General features: G+C 47.6%; 1 protein-coding gene across 1 annotated transcript in view; it reads left to right on the top strand.

Annotated features, from left to right (window-relative positions):
• PLOD3 (procollagen-lysine,2-oxoglutarate 5-dioxygenase 3) overlaps positions 1–11,419 on the top strand; it is a 179,745-nt gene extending 168,326 nt beyond the window's left edge. The window contains exon 19 of the mRNA XM_069218723.1: positions 8,168–11,419. Within this exon, the coding sequence (XP_069074824.1) occupies positions 8,168–8,323 (156 nt within the window). The 3' untranslated portion in view covers positions 8,324–11,419. The remainder of the gene's footprint in view (positions 1–8,167) is intronic.
• The last annotated feature ends 4,032 nt before the right edge of the window (positions 11,420–15,451 follow it).

Below are 15,451 nucleotides of genomic sequence, written 5' to 3'. Positions count from 1 at the left end.
ACAGTGTGGCCATATTGAGTATATGGTCTGGGAGTTTGTCATTACGAACTCCAGAGCTCCATGATGGCTCAACTGAACACTGGGAAGTTTGGTATCAAATTCCTTAGCACAATAAACCCACACTGATGCCAGTATTGGATTTATTGAGAAATGCACCCATAGATGCCCCATGCATGTTAGCCAAACTGCTAGTGCAGGTCTGACCAGTCTGTGCCAGCCTGCCACTTCCAGATGAGTTTATGACCACATGGGATGAGAGCCTTTTTTGCTCTTGGTAGCCAGAAACAAAAGCCTACTCTGGGTGGTGGTGCTTCACTTCTCCCCCTGCAGGAACTGTAACACCTGGCGATGAGTCTCAAAGGATCAGGCCTCCTGCTACAGTGCCCCAGGGCACTCCAGCTAGTGGAGATGCCCACCCCCCCGCCCTAGACAAGGCCCCACTTATGGTGGCAAGTCTGGCAGAAAAAGAGCGGGGAGTGACCACTCCAGCTGGGACCACTCCTGAGATGTCCAGAGCTGAAGTGACTCCCTCCCTGCAGAATCCTCTATTTTGGTTTTGAGGTCAGTGACCAATAGGGTTAGGAATGTTCCCCTCTCCCCAAAGGGAGTGGGCACAGGAAGGGTAGGGCAGTAGCCATTGGCTACTGCCCTCTGACCCCTGAAATGCCCCTAAATCCAGGATTGAAGGTCTCCCCTGAACCTAGCTTGTCAGATTCCTGGTGACCGCATAAGAAGAAAGAAGAAGGACTGCTAAGCTGAAACCCCAGCAGAGAAGGCGGAAGACTCAAACTGACTTGGCCCCAGCCCAACCGGCCTGTCTCCAGCTTCAAAAGCCCCTGCAAAAGAAAACAACGCATCCTGTGGGTCCAGCGACCTCTCAAAAGCCTCCAGAGGACTGCCTGCATTACTGAGGAACAAGAACTCTAGTGGACAGCGGCCCTATCCAAGAAGAAACCCCATCTAAGGAATCCAGAATTGCCCTGGATCCGCGAGTCTGCCCACTCTGCACCTGACGCCCACGGCGTGAGTCCAGGTGGCCCTACTGACTAGAGTGGTCCCCAGGCGGTTCTGAGCAAGTGCCTACCCTGGGTTGACCCCGCCAGTTAACCACGGCTACACCTGCAGCCTAAATCCAGAGGACTCCCCTGACCGCGACAGAACCGGATGAAGATTCCCGAGGCCAAAAGGTACCCCAACATGACAGACATACTACCTACAAAAGTAAGGCCTAACCTACTTACTTCACCACTCTCTTCTATCTTAAACTATTTGGTATTGGGCACTTTGCCATTGCATTCACCTGATGGTGGAGTATCTCCTGGGGGTGGACAATGAACTAGCAGGACCTGCTCAACAGGCCTCACCAACAAGTCCACAAATAGGAACTCAATCCTGTAGCTCTCCACATTTACTTCTGTCGCTGGGGGACTTCTCTCGTGAACCTCTTCACTACTTCCAAAAATGCAAAATGCCCAAACTTGACATCCTCAGGCCATGGCAATGCACTATGGATGAGCGGCAGACCCTTTTCCACCTCTCCCGCTTCTTCCACCAGTGGTGCACAACACAGGGCAATCATCCCAAACACTTGTCCTCGTAGGCCCCATTTGGGCCAGACAGCACTGGTACTTAGCTCTGCTCGAAATGTCGATCATGTTCCACAAGAAGCTTACCAACAGGACAGACCTCACCAGGAATCAAGGACTGATCGGTCATCCAGACCATAGACAGCTCAACATAGCAATTTGGTGCCTGAGGTCCTAGAGTTTGGATACCTATGCCTCCCTCAGGAGACGTCATAAAGGGAGCCCTCAGGCTGACTACACAAGCATGGTTTGTATCCAGGCAGAAAAGATTTTGTTAATTACTGTATCTCAAAACTCCTGGTACCCCTAAAACCGGTAGTTTATTTACTCTTTATTTACTACCTCCTTCATCTAAAACATAATGGGCTCGCATACACCTCCATTCGACTCCACATAGCAGACATAACCACTTATAGGCAGAACAGATAGCCACTTGCAGGCAGAACAGAGAATATTCTTCCAGTTTCTGCATACCAGTCGTTAAAGCTTTTATGGAACATCTTAAGAGTCACCCACCCCAAGGCTGCCTCAAGCCCCTAAGAGGATTCACAATGTAGTCCTCACTAGACTCCAGGGGCCCCATTTTGAGCCCCTCCATTCATTCCTGCTCTTTTCAGTATCTGTCCTGGAAAGTAGCACACTTAGCCACAATAACTACTGTCAGGCACATTAATGAATTGCAAGCACACCAGCTACAGAAGAATTACGTTCAGGTTCGCAATGACAGGGCAGTTATAAATACGAGCCCTAGGTTTTTGCCTAAGGTGATTTCTCCTTTTCACCTTAACCAAATTATAAAACTTTTAGCCTTTTCCCCAAATCCAGAAACCGTCGCAGAAAGAGCTCTTTATACTTTAAATGTCAAGCAGGCTCTCCTGTACTACTTTGACAGAATTAAACCTTTTTGCAAGTCAGACAAGGTATCTATAGCCTTTAGCAACTCCCAGAAAGGTCAGTCTATTTCAAAAGCAGGAATTGCAGCACAGATCGTGAAGTGCATTCACACTTGCTATCGAAAAGCCAAACCATGCAACAAGGCTGCTACTATGGCCTTCCCTGAGAACATTCCACTAGCTGAGATCTGCAAAGCTGCTAAGTGACCCACCCTGCACATATTTACTGAAACACTACTGTGTGGATATTCTTGCTAGACAGCAAGCTCTAGTTGACCAAACAGTCTTAAGGACAGTATTCCAGGCATCTGCCCCTTCAACACGCTAACCACCAATTATTGGAAGGGACTGCTTCACAGTCTAAGCAGAGCACGTGTATCTACTGCAACAAATGCTACAAATGAAAAATGTTACCCAGAAAGCATCTGTTTGTAGCATGTAGTGCTGTAGATTGAAATGCACACTCATGCCTCCTCACAGCTTGCACATTTGGATGCAGGTCGAATGTTCCTGTACACAAACCATTAACAAAGCACATGTGCACTGTACTCTTTCAACCAGTCCCTCCTACTCTCACCCGCCGGGAGAAAAAAAAATCTAACATGGAGTCTGTGCCCTTGCACTATACCAGTCTAAAGAGGAGTCTCCTCATACCTTGTGACTCGAAAGACACCTTCGAACAAAACCAACTTGCAAGAGTCAAAACCCAACTCTAGATGGCAGGGGTATGCAAAGTATGCAAAGGGAAAGGATGCTGACTTCGGAGCTGGGTGAACTAGGTTCGAGTCTCAGCATCGGCTTAATATCCTGTGATTCTGGGCAAATCATTTGATCTCCCCGTGCCTGATCAGCGCCTTGAGATCCCTCACGGTTGATTTGCAGCACTTTACAAATTGTAGATTTAAACTACAGCACTACATGCTACGCACAGGATGCTTACATCTAAGTAACATTTGCGCCTGGTTTGATAATTCCCTGGTTTTAGGCTTAACGGAGCTCCCCATAAACCTTTTAGTCTTGCAGTGCTCCAAGTGTCAGACAGTTATTTTCAGTTCCATCAAATGTTCAGTTCCATTATTGTGTTTCAATTTTGACTTGGACTCATAAAATCACCACATTATTAGTTTCTTTTAATACATCACAAACATGGCTAAAATGATTATAAAAGGTACCAGTACATTATCTGAAGACAAGACAACTCAGAAAGTGAGACATGTATCACAAATTTAAATCTAGACACAATTAAAACATTCCTCTTTATCTCTCCATCTTAACCATCATTGACCACAGCTACGGATTTATGCTCTTAAGTTAAAATGATGTTCATGCTCTGAATCGTTAATGGTCACTTCAGGAAAACAACTGATTTATACAGGCCCTCTAGGCCAAGTGCTGTTTTAAGTCCAATATAGCTACTTAACACCCACTCTCCAACAGTGTAAACCTTTTAGGCTTTGAACTGTATTAGGTCCTAGCCATTTCATTCATACTCTAACTTGAAAGCTGACCATAATTCTTTTCCAATAATTCCTCAGTTCTGTTCTAGTATATTTCTCAGCTGTGATAGGAGGACACTTAAACCTGCTATTCATGAAGATGCCAATGTGTTCTTTGTATCCCTTCTTAGTCTTTTTTGGTAAATTGTTGATATCTTTTTCTTATTTTCCCTTTCTTTTCATGGTCTGATACATTTTGGTTGGCCTCTAATAGAAATGGCTTTGTTTTTTTGCGTGAGTTCTTTGTAGAACCATTATGTCAGACCTTCTTAGAAATGTAGACTCTGGTCCATTCCTTGGTGGAGAACCCAAGTGAATGCAAAAAGGATCACCTTTCTGGCTATTCTATATTTTAACTGAGATAGACAGCCAGTGTCCTGATTCCATATTTGCTGATTAGAGCACTTACCGGACTAAAAGCTAATGAGTGACTCTTTAATGTTCATTGGATACAGGGCCCTGCCCCTTGAGTAGATTTCTTCGATACAATCAAATTTGAAAGGGTGTACAATATGAACACTTGGAGATAGTCAGTGGTGGTTATGTGGGATTCATCACACAAATGCCCCTTGTACTCTGTGCATTCATCAAGTTAGTCTTTTGTCTGATGCACAATCAGTACAATGGGTGTGGTCTAAGAACAATATTTTAAGCAAATTATTTTGCATTCAGAGTGGCGCACACATCAGCCTGACTTAGTGTGAAAGTTTATAGAGTCTGGTTATGGTTGTAGGAAGCTGGCTTGGTATATAATATACCAAAATGAGGTTTAGTGTACACAGAGTCCAGTGGATCCCCAGAGGCTTAACAGAGGGTAAAGTAGATAACACTAATGCTCTCTTTTGTGGTAGTGTGGTCGAGCAGTTAGTCTTATCAGCGTAGTGCAAAGCATTTGTTGTACACACACAGTCGAGAAATAAGGCACACACTAAACGACTAACTCTAGGCCAATATTTTTATATAGCAAAAATATATTTGGTTACTTTATTTCTAGAACCAAAAGGATATTTGTTGCAGGTAAGTACAGTTGGAAGATTCTATCAATGTTATATATCAAATGTACTTTATTTAGGATTTGCAGATAAAACAGTTTACAAGCAAGTAACACTTTTCAATTTCAAAAGTAGACAGTGCAATTTCTCATAGGAACCAATGCAGTCCTAGGGGAGGAAAAGTGTTAGCATAGTTAACAGGTGGGCACGTGACTTACAATCCCAGTCTTTGGGGGTTTGTATGTCCACTGGTCAAAGTTCAAGCTGACCCCAAAAGTGCACCACCAGCAACACAGGGCCAGCCAGGTGCAGAAATCAAAGTTGCTGTTGGGTTTTCAATGGAATCCTATGAGGACTGGGGGCAATCAGAAAGAAACAGGTTGCAGGTAAGTACCTGACCTTCAGGACACAGACCTGGGGGGGTTTAGATGAGCATCGTGGGTGCCACAGGTCAGCACCAAACACACACCCTCAGCGGCACAGGGGCGGCCGGGTGCAGGGTGCAAACAGTGTTGACTGCCCAATGCTTTTCAATGGGGGAACCCTGGGGGTCACAAAGATACTGCATACTGGATCGGTTGCAGAAAACAAAGGCTGGACAAGTAGGAGAGGCACCTGCTGGATGTTGCTGGACCGTAGGTCTAGTTCCCTAAGGCTTGGGGGCTGCAGTTGCAGGGGTAACTTTGGGTGTCTGGAATCTTGGTCGGATCTGGTCGTGGTCACGGGGCTCCTCCAGGTTCAGGCTGCAAGTGTCATTGTGTTGGCCAGGAGGGGTCATCCCAGGGTGGACTCAAGGTCGGAATCGCCTGGGGACCTGCTCTGGTCTGGTGGGACACCTGGACTCGGGCTGTGGGCTTCAGGTGCAGAGTGGGCAGGGCTTGCGGATCCGGGGCAATTCTGGAGTCCTTGTTTGTTTCTTGTGGAAAGAGCCGCTGTCCTCAGGAGTTCTTTGTCCTCTACTGGCCAGGCCATCCTCTGGGGTGGTTTGTAGATGTTGCTGGTCCTGCAGGATGCGTCGCCTTTTTGTAGCAGGAGTCTTGAAGCTGCAGACAGACCAGTAGGGCTTGGGCCAAGTCAGTTGTCGTCTGGAGTCTTTACTGCTGGGGTCGACTCTTCAGTCCTTCGTCGTCTTCTTGAGGTCGCCAGTAATCTGAAGAGCAAGGTTCAGGGGTGCCCCTAAATACTAGATTTAGGGGTGTTACACGGGGCAGTAGCCAATGGCTACTGTCCCTGAGGGTGGCTACACCCTTCCTATGCCCACTCTCTTTGGGGAGGGGGGCACATTCCTATCCCTTTTGGTCACTCTCCTCTGGTAGTAGTAGAGGGGGGCGTCTGGGCTCCTGTTGTTGGTCGAAAGGAAGGTCCCTGGACTGGTCACTGAGGCACTGTAACAGGAGGCCTAAGCCTTTGAGGTTCACCGCCAAGTGTTGCAGTTCCTGCGGGGGGGGAGGTGTGAAGCACCTCCATCCAGCACAGGCTTTGTTCCTGACCCCAGCGAGCACAAAGGCACTCACCCCGTAGGGTCAGAAACGTGTCTGTTTGTTGCAGGCTGGCACAGACCGGTCAGCGCTACACTAGAGGGTTGGGTAAAATACAGGGGGGATCTCTAAGTTGTCCTCTGTGTGCATTTTACAATAATTCACCACTGGCATCAGTGTTTGTTTATTGTGCTGAGAAGTTTGATACCAAACTTCCCAGTCTTCAGTGAAGCCATTATGGAGCTGTGGAGTTCATAATGACAAACTCCCAGGCCATGTACTTAATATGGCCATACTGCACTTACAATGTCGAAGAATGGACTTATACGCTGTAGGGACATATGCAGCTCAGCCCTCACCTGTGGTATAGTGCACCCTCCTTTAGGGCTGTAAGGCCTGCTAGAGGGGTGATGTTCCTATGCCACAGGCAGTGGTTGGTGGGCATGGCACCCAGAGAGGGATGCCATGTCGTCTTTCCCTTATCTCCACACCAGCACACACAAGCTGTAATGGCAGTGTGCATGTGTTTGGTGAGGGGTCCCTTAGGGTGGCATAATACATGCTGCACCCTTTAGGGACCCTCCCTGGCCACAGAGCCCTTGGCACCACTGGTACCTTTTACTAGGGATTTAGCTGTGTGCCAAAGGTGGAAACAGTGGTACAGTTCAGGGGGAAATAAACACTGATGCTGGGGCCTGGTTAGCCAGATCCCAGCACACACTCAGTCAAGTCAGCATCAATATCAGGCAAAATGTGGTGGGGTAACCATGCCAAAGGGGGCACTTTCCTACAATGGTGATTCTTCCCAGATTGGCAATTTGTATATTTGTAGAATGGCATCGATAAAATCTGAGGAAGTCTCAACAGTGAGCAGTCAGTCCATAGCTTAACTCCTTGAGAAACGCTTGTCATGGGAGAGGTGAAGTAATTACAGGAATTTGTCCCAGTGCTCACCATCTTATCTCTACTCCTTTGTGTACTACTGTCAATGAGAGTAAGGGCGTGGTAGCGCACAGTTCTTACTATGAATCTGTACTGTACTGAAATTCAATAGGGTTTCCTTTATTAAGTTTCCAGTTTATTTGCAATTACAAAATGTAAAAAAAAGTAATCAAATGTATATCCAGAATTTAGCAGTTCGCCCAGCATGTTTTTCACGATTCTCACAATCGTTGTTTCAAGGCCATAAAACATAGGTAATCACACAAGGGAACATTTCAAGAACATGGAAAAGCGCTTCAAAGACATTATACCCTTGATAAGATTCTAAGCAGTCTCATTGTTCGACAGCCTGTAGGTGCAAAGTCAAGATTCAGGAACAACATGTTGGCAAAAGGGGATATAAATTTAATGACCAAATTTCAGAAATTGTTACTTTACAGAAGAATTTGAAAACCTAATAAAGGAATTACTGTTGAATCTGATGACCATATTCCTAGCATGTTGTGGGTGCCTTCATACACTTTCTTCAATTAAAAATGTGTTGCGGTAGAGCATCGTCTGGGAATGAATTCATGGACATGTTTAGATTTTGGACCGGTTTAGTGTGCTGCAGTGTTAATCCATGTGATCACCCCAAATTCACTTAACATGCAAAACTCAGGAAATTAGTTGCAGTAATAAGTTCAGATAAAATTGTGGGTCCAGTTTTCTTACTGCTTGGTGTGACATTATTGTGATTTATAATTGGGATGTGATTTATTTATGTAATTTGTTTTGCAGGGTGGTGGGTGCCGTTTCCTCCGGTACGACTGTAACGTGGAATCACCCAGAAAAGGTTGGTCCATAATGCACCCGGGCCGCCTGACTCACTATCACGAGGGCCTTCCAACCACAAGTGGCACACGGTATATAATGGTCTCTTTCGTGGACCCCTAACAGATCTGGACACTGGAAAAGGGGGTGGCAGAAAGAAAAGGAGGGGGGCAACAGTGAGAAGCATCTTAGTAATGAATGGCCATGAAAAATACTGTGACTCTCGAGCTACACAATTTGGCACACAGATATCTTCAAGATTTGGATAGGTCAGCCTGGTTTGGGAAGGTCACGCTGAAGGCAGAAGGTACCGAAATGCAGCATTGATGTTAACGGGAGGAACATTGTCGTTGGATCATTGACTTGTGTCTGGAAAACTGAGCATGCTTCCTTACAAGGATGTCTTCAAGCCTCAGTGGATGTGGTCATTGTGGAGGGGAAGGACAAACAAGTTTTCTTACGGGAATGCATCCATTCATGCGTGAGTAACCGTGGTCAATATCTAGGAGCAGGACAAACAAGTTTTCTCACAAAGATGTTTCCATTCATGCCTCAGTGGCCCATGATCATGATGGATGAGGCAGAGGGCCATGCTTTTTAAAAAATCTCTATTCCTGCCTCAATTGTTGTGGTCACTACGAGTAAGGATAAGCATGTTTTATTACAAACACAGCTTGCATCTGTGAACGAGCTGCGACGTATTGCACTCCGGTTCCCTAATTTGGCCCTTGCATTGAAGCCCCACTCCCTTTTATCTGCCCTCCCTAGTTTGATCTACTTGCTGCAGGTCCCTGGTACATTGAGGCTTATGCCACCCGGAGCTCTGAACCGTCTAATGGACCAGGGCTTTAATAAGTCGCGTAGCTGTGATCTCATCTAGTCCAGAGCACATGGAGTCCCATCAGTGCCTCTGTATGACCTCTGAAGCACCGCTGGTCCTCTTCACAGCCCTCCACGGAAACCAGTAATGAATCACTTTTCCTCTCTTGTATTTGGAGGATTGATCTATAAAGCATGTTGTCTTCCTGTCTAGCTCACTCTCGAATGTAGACTCTTGCTTGAGGGCCATGAGGCTCTACACTGTGCTTCTTTCCAGGCTCCAGAGAAGTGTCCGGTTTTTAACTTCCGTAGCGTCTGGATCTATCTTTTAATTGAGTATTGTGGAAGACTTCACTGTTTTTACAAACTGGTTAGAAAGACAAGTGCAAAAATTATTATAACAACCTAGTGTGAAGGGAATAATGCAGTGGTTAAGTACGTCTGATCAGAATCAGTCTTACGTAGGAGGACTGTAATGTTGATGTTTGATTTGATATTTTTGATTTCAGTAGCACTCTTTTCTTTATTTCCCAGCTCTCCTTCAGTCATCAGTATTTAGAGCGCCTCAAGGAATTAATCTTTAAAATCAGGTGGATACAATTAAAAAAGGTCTTCAACTTTTATCCTCGTGTGCAACCTGTCAATCTCACCTCCACTGGTCTAAAGATAATGACTGGCCAACCATGGTCTTTAACAGATTGTCTATTCCTATTGCCCACTGTTTTAGGAATGTTTGTACCTGGGTTGCTTATTAGTGCTGCCTGTTGTCTTCTGTGTGTGCCTCGGGTATTTTACCACAGAGTGGTTTATGCCTCTCAATCTTAATGGACAGTGTCAGCTCAGAGCAAAGTCACAATTGACATTCAATTTTCAGAATCACTCAGCCAAGTGTGTAATGGCAATGTCTCCCACTGTAACAGGTTAACTGGTGGGAACCTTGTGGTCATCTGGGCAATAATTGATGCAAGAACCCTGATATAAAGAAAGACTTGACTTTTTATCAGCTGCATGTTTACTAAGTACCACATTGCATTGGCACAGTTCCATTGAAGTCCTCTAAGATTGTACATTGATGCAGCACCTCTGCCCATCTACAGAGGTCTACAAACAGCCCCTCACTGTCCTGCAGATACAGCACTCCTTGGCAGCCACACTACGCAGGCTGCCACAGATTAGGGCATGGAAGTGGCACTGAAGCCAGCAGCGGGACCCAGATGGCAGAGCAGTAAACTAGAAAGGCAAATCAGGAAGGGTAAAAGTGGCAGAAGGAAAGGAAAGGAGACATGGACTATAGGTTGTGCCTCTAACACTGGCTGGGAGCAGAGGAACCTGCAGGGTTGTTGCCCATTCAACAAACCACTGACCCATTTCATACCCACTGCAGGCAAGGCTTTGGTATTTACTTTTAGACGCCGATGCCCCGTGCTAGGATCAGAAGACCGAGTAGTTAGAATCGCTTTGTGAAATCATGGTGTCTTCATCTGCCTGCCTTCCTGGCCAGTACCAGATCAAGCCTTTCTCTGTGCCCAGACTCATAGCCTTTGGTAAAGGACAGTTGATGTTTGGAGAACGTTTGTGTCCCTCGTTTATTTGCAGAAACAATTGCACTCTGTGCATTCACTACACCCAGCTTATTGGTTGCTTTTGAGTCTCTGGCCTTGAGTGTTGCTTTGGTATTAAAGGTAAAGAGGCAGCTGGGTGATCCTGTGCATTAACCTTTGCATGCAGCTGGCTCAGTTGCTTGATATGTCAGGACATCCATGCATTTGGCGAAACTGTTCAAAAAGTACAAAAGACAAATGACCGCACACCTCCTGAGCAGTGGGTGAACCAGAGGGATTTTTTGGGATGGCATTATGAGGGGTGGATTGTGATTATGGCTGAACTCTAGTGTCATGTTCTTTACTCTAGTCTCAAACAACCAGATGCAACATCTGAACAGCTCTATTCCTTTCTCGGGCAACTAGGCTGTCTTTCCCAGTAGAGCTCAGGGTCTCATGTTTCTTACAGTGCCCTGTTATTGTCAGTGTTATTGGAGGGCTGTATGTGCTGCTTTCTTTTTACTTTGCAGATTGGATTGAAGAGTGCATAGCATACATTTTACCAACAGATTTACAGCATCCGTGTGCACTAGTGCCCTCCAAAAATGGTGGTTTTACCCTTTTGTGTTATGCCCTATAATTGCAATCATATTCAAAATTTATCAGGATTAGATTCATGTGTATTTCATACTGCACCCTTGCCCCTCATACTCTGCTGTCTTCTTCCTCCGAATTACTGTCAAAGGCTGGTTAACCTCTCCTCCGATAATGATTGTTTAACACTTTTTAAAAAAACATTTCCTTTTTGAAGTATGTTGGCTGCTTTTGTACAAAGTGCATTAAATTATTTGCGAATCTGGGTGACTGAGTACCTTTTTAGATAGCTTTTACATAAAGATGGAATCTTGAAACAATGGCTTTGTGTGTTTGTTAGAAAGTTTATACTCTAGCAATAGCTGTGAGATACCCTTCTCAAACCTGAGGTAAAGGACATACCAGCTGTACATCGCGTATTTCTACAGTACACACTACTTGTTTTTTCAGCGGTAAGTGTTCTCCGTCATTGACTCTTCATTTACATTCTCACGTTTATGAATTTCAAATAGACATCTGGGACTCAAAACTGGTGTATCTGATACAGACTTCTAGTTGCATATTCCTTACCATAGAATTTCCCCTAGGCGTCAGTCTGGATCCAAAGATTTTTCACGAGTAGTACCCCTACGCGTCATTAGATGGCATTGGTCGGCTCGGTTGTCACTGTCATGCATGTCGGATATGATGTTGCAGGACCTGTATAGGTGCCACCCTGAAGCACTGACGTCATTTCTTTTCTTTATGCGCCAGCCTTCACGCAGATCCGAAGAAGAGTAACCCTACATTTTTTTACTGGACTTTTTGACTTTTTTCTAAGCCTTTTCTTGACACTGTGTGCGTCAAAATGTCATAGAAGACCGGATTCAAGCCTTGCGACTCCTTTCATCAGATAATGTCCGTGACAGATTCGCACCTCGTGTTTTTTGTGTTTGGAGTGCTACCACGAACCAAAGTTGTGCTCCGAGTGCAGGGTTATGAATCCAAAAGCTTTGAGGGAGTGGTCCCTAAAGCTACTTGCAGCCCAGCGCTCAGCTCTCGTTCTTGGTCGAGAAGAAGGTCCGTAGGCTGGTCACGGAGCCACCACTCTTTGTCGTCTCACTCCAAGTCCTCTGGACGTTTCGGTAAGCATAAGAAGAAGTTGAAGAAGAGCAAGCATTATTCATCTTCTCCCTGTTGATAGGCCCGTGCGATTCGGGAAATTAAGTGTTTTTGCTTTAGGCCTCTGTCCTCTGAGCCTACTTCTAGGTCGATTTGCGCATCCCATGTTTTCAGGATGCAGAGCTACCCCTGCCCAATTACGTGAGTTCTACGTGGCCATGGGCCTCATCTTTGTGTAGTCTGACCGTGCTGGAGCGCCAATGGATCGGCAAGGGCACCCTCGGGTTCCACACTGGCCCTCCAGCCTCAGCCCCGGAGGGAACCCAGGCATCCGTTTCTGGATCCAAACCAGCATTGGTCGTGCCACCTTGTCCTTCCCCGATGACCGTTCCGACATTGACGCTCTTGACGCCACCCGTGCCTATGGTCTGCATCAATCCCATTCTCATTGCCAACTCCAACACGGAGCTGGACATGCTGATTTCAACTTCGGTGGGGATCTGGTTCCCTAGGTCGTATCAAGACCCTTACTCGTATGGTTTGGGATACGGTGTGAGTTAGAAGAAGTTGTTGGCCTTTTAGAGTATGAGCTTGGTATTCCTATGGCCTGGGCTGCAGACCTGGGTTGCAGACCTGGGTGAAGCTAGTGGTCTGGACACTTCACCTGCCACTGGCATGCGTTCTCCCTCTACCGTGGCTATGGAGGAGAGAGCGTCCTATTCCATGGTGGTGAGAGGAGCCGATATGCTGGGCCTCAAGCTACCTTCAGTGGCCGTCAGGACTAATCTCCTGACTGAGGTGCTTAAGCCTGGGGCTTCCTCTTCTGAATTTTCTTAGCCCTTTAATGAAGCCCTCACTGATGTCCTGCTGGAGACTTTGTCCAAACCCAGCACAGTGGCTCCTGTTAATAGGACAATTGCCTGCCGCCATAGACCAGCGCCTAATGACCTAGTGTTCCTGCCGCAACATCTAACCCCTGAGAGCTTGGTTATCCAGACCTCTACATCGCCAGGCGCATTCCCTTCCGCACCTCCGGATAAGGGAGACTTGATCTGCTTAGGAAAAGATTGTTTTCTTCCTCCAGTATGGCAGTGCTATCCTTAAACACCTTGCGCCTTTGGCCTGTTACACCCATACTTTATGGGACACAATTGCACAGGTTTCGGAGGAGGCCCAGGCCATTGTCTCTCAAGCTGTGGCTGATGAGAGACGCAGCCAAGTTCAAGTTGCTTTGACGGTGGCCATGAGGCACCATGCGGCACCATGCTTGGTTGAGGACATCTGGCTTTTCGGGGGATGTCCAATCCAACCTAATGGACATGCCCTTTGATGGCATCCGTCTTTTCGGAGACAAAGCAGACTCGTCGCTCGAGCGCTTTAAGGAGTCACAGGCTACGACCAGGTCCTTGAGCCTCGCAGCTGCACCTGCTTTCCGTCCCTTTTGTGGCTACGGAAGGGGCACCCAACCACATCCCTTTCCCTCCAGCCATTGTGCCATGCATGATTCCCAGCCTCTGTGTGGCCGGGCACAGGGGATCTAACGTCTTCATGGATTAGGGGGCCAGCGGCTGCCCAGTCTACCACCCCTGCCTCTGCAGCCTCCCAACCTTTCTAGTCTGACACTTCCCCATCAGGGCCCAGTCAGAGACAGGATTGACATCACCTGCCCCACTGGCAATCCATTATGTCAGGCAGGTGGGTTTTTGCAAATAGTCTGAAGGGGCTACTCTCTCTCATTCGAGACTACCTCTCCATCCATGCCACTATTCTACGATCGGATGATGGAGGGCCATCTGGCACTTCTTCGTGAGGAGGTTATGGTTGTCTTGGCCAAGGGAGTTATAGAGAGGGTCCCTGTGCCAGAAATAGTTTGGGTTGTTTTTCTGCTACTTTCTGGTGCCCAAAAAGGACAAGGTCCTTTGCTGTATCCTAGACCTCCAGTCCCTCACTCTCTTTCTCAGGAAGGAGAAGTTCAAAATGCTCACTCTAGCTCAAGTTCTACCTGCCCTGGATCTAGGAGACTGGATGGTAGCGTTAGACTTGCAGGACGCATATTTGAATATTCCTGTCCTCCCGGCCCACAGAGCGCTACTTATGTATCACAGTAGGCCACAAGCATTTTCAGTTTTCCATGCTCCCCTTTGACCTTACCAGCACCCCTCGGATGTTCACCAAAGTGAGGGCGGTAGTGGCAGCTCATCTGCGCAGATCAGGGGTTTTAAGTCTCCTCTTTACCCATACACTGCTGTCTTACACTTCAAGTCTCATTGTCACAAACCCTAAGTCTACACTATCCAGACTACAGGCGCCTGACCTACTGCATTGTTGCATGGGGTTCACTTAAAACGTAATCCGAATGTCACAGCCTTGATTCTCTCTCTCAATACTCCCATTCATCTCCCCTTTCTTACTCTTACATTACTCTAGTTGTTTATGATACGTGAGGTGTGTCAGCCTGTCCTGGATTTGTGATAAAAAATACTGAGGCTGCTGCGGCGCTGCCTCACGCCTCCTGCATCAGATAATCAACCCTAGGACAGATGTAGGAGAAAAGGAGAGTATGGTAAATAGGGGTGGGTATTGGGTGAGGGAGTGTGGGGAGGGAAAAGGGGTGGGGGGAGGGAGTGGTGGAGGAAAAGGGGGGGAGGAGGGGGAGGGAGGTGAGGAAAAGGGGGGGGAGGGAGGTGGAGGGAAAAGGGGGGGGGGAGGGGAGGTGGGAGGAAAAGGGGGGGGAGGGAGGTGGAGGGAAAAGGGGGGGGGAGGGAGGTGGAGGAAAAGGGGGGGGAGGGAGGTGGAGGAAAAGGGGGGGAGGGAGGGGAGGTGGAGGAAAAGGGGGGAGAGGGGAGGTGAGGAAAAGGGGGGGGAGGGAGGTGGAGGAAAAGGGGGGGGAGGGGAGGTGGAGAAAAGGGGGGGGGAGGGAGGGTGGAGGAAAAAGGGGGGGGAGGGAGGTGGAGGAAAGAGGGGTGAGGGGAGGTGGAGGAAAAGGGGGGGGGAGGGGAGGTGGAGGAAAAGGGGGGGAGGGAGGTGGAGGGAAAGGGGGGGGGGGAGGGGAGGTGGAGGAAAAGGGGGGAGGGAGGGTGAGGAAAAGGGGGGGGGAGGGAGGTGGAGGGAAAGAGGGGGAGGGGAGGTGGAGGTGGAGGGAAATGGGGGGGCGAGGGGGTGGTGGTGGAGGAAAGGGGGGGGTGGGAGGTGGAGG

This window comes from Pleurodeles waltl, chromosome 12 (genome assembly GCF_031143425.1).
Source record: "Pleurodeles waltl isolate 20211129_DDA chromosome 12, aPleWal1.hap1.20221129, whole genome shotgun sequence".
In the NCBI taxonomy this organism is placed as follows: domain Eukaryota; kingdom Metazoa; phylum Chordata; class Amphibia; order Caudata; family Salamandridae; genus Pleurodeles; species Pleurodeles waltl.
Note: the sequence above shows the minus strand (reverse complement) of the source record. Positions and strands in the feature narration are given on the sequence as shown.